Source organism: Cyprinodon variegatus, unplaced genomic scaffold (assembly GCF_000732505.1).
Source record: "Cyprinodon variegatus isolate N-32 unplaced genomic scaffold, C_variegatus-1.0 Scaffold841, whole genome shotgun sequence".
In the NCBI taxonomy this organism is placed as follows: Eukaryota; Metazoa; Chordata; class Actinopteri; order Cyprinodontiformes; family Cyprinodontidae; genus Cyprinodon; species Cyprinodon variegatus.
This window is the reverse complement of record NW_015151294.1, coordinates 192,977-196,931: the sequence shown is the minus strand read 5'-3', so window position 1 is coordinate 196,931 and position 3,955 is coordinate 192,977. Positions and strand designations below refer to the sequence as shown.

The following is a 3,955-nucleotide window of genomic DNA, read 5'->3' as shown; positions in this document are numbered from 1 at the left end:
CAGAGGATGAAGAGAGCACATCCAGTTAGTCACAGTCAGAGAAACAGGACTACACTGGAAAACAGGCCAAGCTCCAACATCTAGACACATCTAGAGATTTAACTAACAGATTCTGCATATAGTATGTAGTATTATAGATACAATAAAAGTAACACCTTGATACTATCCCTGAAGTATAAGTGGTAATCTCTACGCTATTTCTGACATTTTGAATTGAAAAAGCTTCCTGGATGGAAGAGAAACGTCTTCAAATTTGGAAACAAAGTCCAGTGGATTGCTTTTTTTTTACTTTTTGCAGCCCTTAGTTATTCTTGTCTAAGAAATGTTCTATAAATAAACATGACTAACATATTAATATAAACACAATTGGATCTCTGCTCTTTTCTAGCACTCTTTTAAAATCCTACATTTATCTGACATTCTTGCTCACCAAACGTCTCCAAAGCTATCAGCTCTACAGACCTTCATCTTCACAGCACAGATTTCCTGTTAGGTTGATCTCAGTCGTTCCACGGCATTCATTCAGAACATAGTTTTAAGTCAAACAAATTGTTTTCAATGAGCTCCATCTTAAGAATAACAGCCCCAGATCATGATGCTGCCGCCACCATAATCCACTATAAAGCCTGATGATCCACTGGGGATCTAATCGGTTCTTTTTGGCGTCATATTTACTGCTTGAAATTTGAATTAAAATCTTACATTTGTTTTCTAATTTGGTCTCCAATAAAGTTTTTAGGGATTTTAGGCAGAACTTTGGTTCCTGATCTTTGTTCTAATAAACGGTATGTAGAACACAGGAGACAGCCGTCACATCCAGAGTTAACCAGAACTCTTCAGTTTTGCTGTCAGGAACTTTTCAGCCCATTGTTGTTGTTTTTTTCTTTACAAATTCAGTAGAAAGTTCCAGTTTTATAAACGTCAGCCTCGATCAATACATGACAATATGTATATTGTAAATCTATCGGTGTATATTTAATATTGTGATAGTTTCTGTGGTGCCTGTCTTTGCCTAGGGCTGCAAATTTCCTAAATCCGCCTCTGCTATGACTTATAACTTTGCAGAATCCAAACTTTTATCCAGTTAACTTTTTGCATACAGCCTCACCATAACATTAACAAAATAATAATAGTAAATAAACCAACACAGCTGAACCTAATTGATCCTTAGGTTGTCATATTTTCTATCACTGGCGGCAGACATGAACTCCAAACCACATTATTTCCTTGAATTTAATGAAAATGTGTTTAGTTTTAGTGTGAACCCTCTTTTAAAAACTGGAATATTCCTACTTATAATTACCCGCTGAAAGATAAGTCCTATAAAAGTTATACTGGTCTTACTGGTCAATTAAGTCCAAATAGGATTAAATCAGCAGATAAAAGGCTGGAATTACACCTATATTCAATTCTATTCAGTTTATTTCTATAGCTCCAATTCACATCATGTCATCTCAGGTCACTTTCCAGTTCAACCAGATCATCCAGTCAGATTGATTCAAAGTTTTCTATCTAAGGAAAACCAGCTGATTGCATCGACTCATTGACTCTTCAGCAATCCCTCACACTAAGCATGCTTGTCAAAGAAGATGTATTTATTCAAATACAAACAGAAATTTTTTTAAACTGTAAATAAATTCAGATGCAGAAGGGATTTCAACCCTTTATAGGTGAAGTTACTGTTCAATTATTACCTGCATCCCCCTTACAAATGGAGCACCCCCCCGTCTATCAGTGAGGTCTGATATATTGTGTGATATGTGATATATTACATACTGTAAATGAAGTTTAAAAACTGTAACAAGTTCAGCTAAAAAAAAGCTAAATGTAAAGTTAAAAATTAAAGTTAATAGGTTAATTTAAAAAAAAATAACTTTTTTCTTAATAGGCTTATATTAGGGTGAGTGCGTGATTACACTGACCTTAATTTTTACCATCAAAATATAGTTTTTGAAAGTTAAAAAGTATTAAGGTCTTTTTCTGTGCTCCAATTAGACTCTTGGGGTGAAATTTTGATATTCAAAGTATTTCCCTGACTGATCTATGAAGGGTTTAGACTAGAGTCAGGGTTACACTGCAAAAGCAATCCTAAAATGAGTGAAAAGAATCTTAGAATAAGTGTATTTACCTTTAATTTGAGCAGGTTACATGATATGTTTAGCCTTAAATAAGGAGATACGATGCACATGAAATACCGCAGTTATTTTTTTCTTATTTTAAATGTAAATTGTCTTATTCCATTCGCACTTACCTACTCAATTCAGGAAAAAATGCACCAAATTTAAAAAAATACTGACTTAGATTTACATTTTTTTTGTTCAGTTGCTTCAATATCTCAAAGAAATATTCCTTTATCCAATGGATGCTTTATGTGGAAAATGTTTTAACCAAACTTCAAGGTTTAAGGGTTTGTAATTAGTAATTTTTTTCAGAATATATAAGGATTTTATATTTTTATTAAAAATGAAATATAATTAAAATTAATCTAACATCCACTGTAAGTTGTGGATATAAATATATATATTTATTTTTTTCTAAATGCTGTATTACGACAAGAGGAGGGTGTGAGGCTCTTGTGCTGTTCATTTATTTAAAGTATTTTATTTTATTTTGGGTAAAATACCACAAATATATGTATAAAAGAAAAAAACAACAACAAATTAAAAAATATATTTTATTGTTACCCGCTGTGATACATTTTTAGAAAGTGCAGTTAATCAGTTGCATAAAATGTCCGTTTGAAATCATCATAATATCCATCCGTTGACTTTATCGTTTATGGAGTCGGACTGTGATTTTTATTTTCCATGATTTATTACAGTACTGTCAGAGTTTCAAGTTCAAATGATTTTAAACATAGAGTGGAAGTTTAATGGAAAGTCAATAGTGACCCCTGGTGGTCATATTTATAGCTGCAGTTAAAACTGTGACAATAGTAACTCCTTGGGAGAAATATTATCAGATTACATTAAAAAACAAACACAGGACAGGATCTAGTAAAAGTTATAGTACATGAAATAATATCTTAAGAGCATAAAATGTACATCTATAGTGTGCTTTCTCAGATTCTGTCAAACAATCTGCATATAGTTAAGAATCGATTGTCAAGTAGGCTGATCAAGATAAAAACAGTTCCAGTGTGTTGGACTCATTTCACCAAACAGGTGAAGGTAATGCTGGTTTCACCTGAGAAAGAATATTTACCCTGATCAACCATCATACACTGCTACGTCACCGCGGTTAAAGTCAGTTCTGTCGAAAAACAACAAATAAGGAAGCGAAACCTTGACTGTGAAACTTGAAAAGTTCTCTTCATAACAGAAGGACTGCATTGCACAGATAAGGCGAGATATTCTGATCTGATTCAAGGACGGCTGAGCCTGAGGTGCGAGGTCGGCCATGTTGGATCGAGAGTTCCCTGCATGTTTTTCCTTCTGAGCCGTGTGCAAAGTTTACGACGAATAAGAGAGGATTCTCTTATTCTGATGGATGCAGAAGGGGGAGCTTTCAGGGTAAAGCCCCGCTGAAGGTCACAATGGGCAGGCAGAGCAGGGAGCAGAAGGTGGGGTTGAGAGGCTGGATCTGAGCCGAGGCCTGGGATTTTCTCAGCCTCCAGTCGGTGGAGCTGTCAGGTTTGTAGCACACGGATATTTCACACCTGGATAAGACAGGAGGACACAGAGGTCAGAGAAAAGCCTCGATCACGAGCCAGAAGAAACCAAACCGGCAGAATTTAAGAGGAAATATCACAAGATGCAAACAGTCGTGTCTACGCTGGTGAAGATCACTTCATTAAATCTACCAAAATCACCTCTGCATCATTTGGCTCCTCAAGATCCTCCACCAATCGTGAAAGTAACAGTCACAATTGTGTAGTGTCTCTTTAAAGATGTAAGAAAGCGGCTGTTCCAAACGTTGCATTTCCGAAATCTCCCGAATGGTGCCCGACTTTACA

General features: G+C 35.4%; 1 protein-coding gene across 1 annotated transcript in view; it reads right to left on the bottom strand.

Moving 5' to 3' along the window:
* Positions 1 to 2,689: 2,689 nt before the first annotated feature.
* Positions 2,690 to 3,955, bottom strand: part of LOC107099145 (phosphoinositide 3-kinase regulatory subunit 5-like) — a 53,678-nt gene continuing 52,412 nt past the window's right edge. Inside the window, exon 14 of the mRNA XM_015397159.1 lies at positions 2,690 to 3,658. Within this exon, the coding sequence (XP_015252645.1) occupies positions 3,508 to 3,658 (151 nt within the window). The 3' untranslated portion in view covers positions 2,690 to 3,507. The remainder of the gene's footprint in view (positions 3,659 to 3,955) is intronic.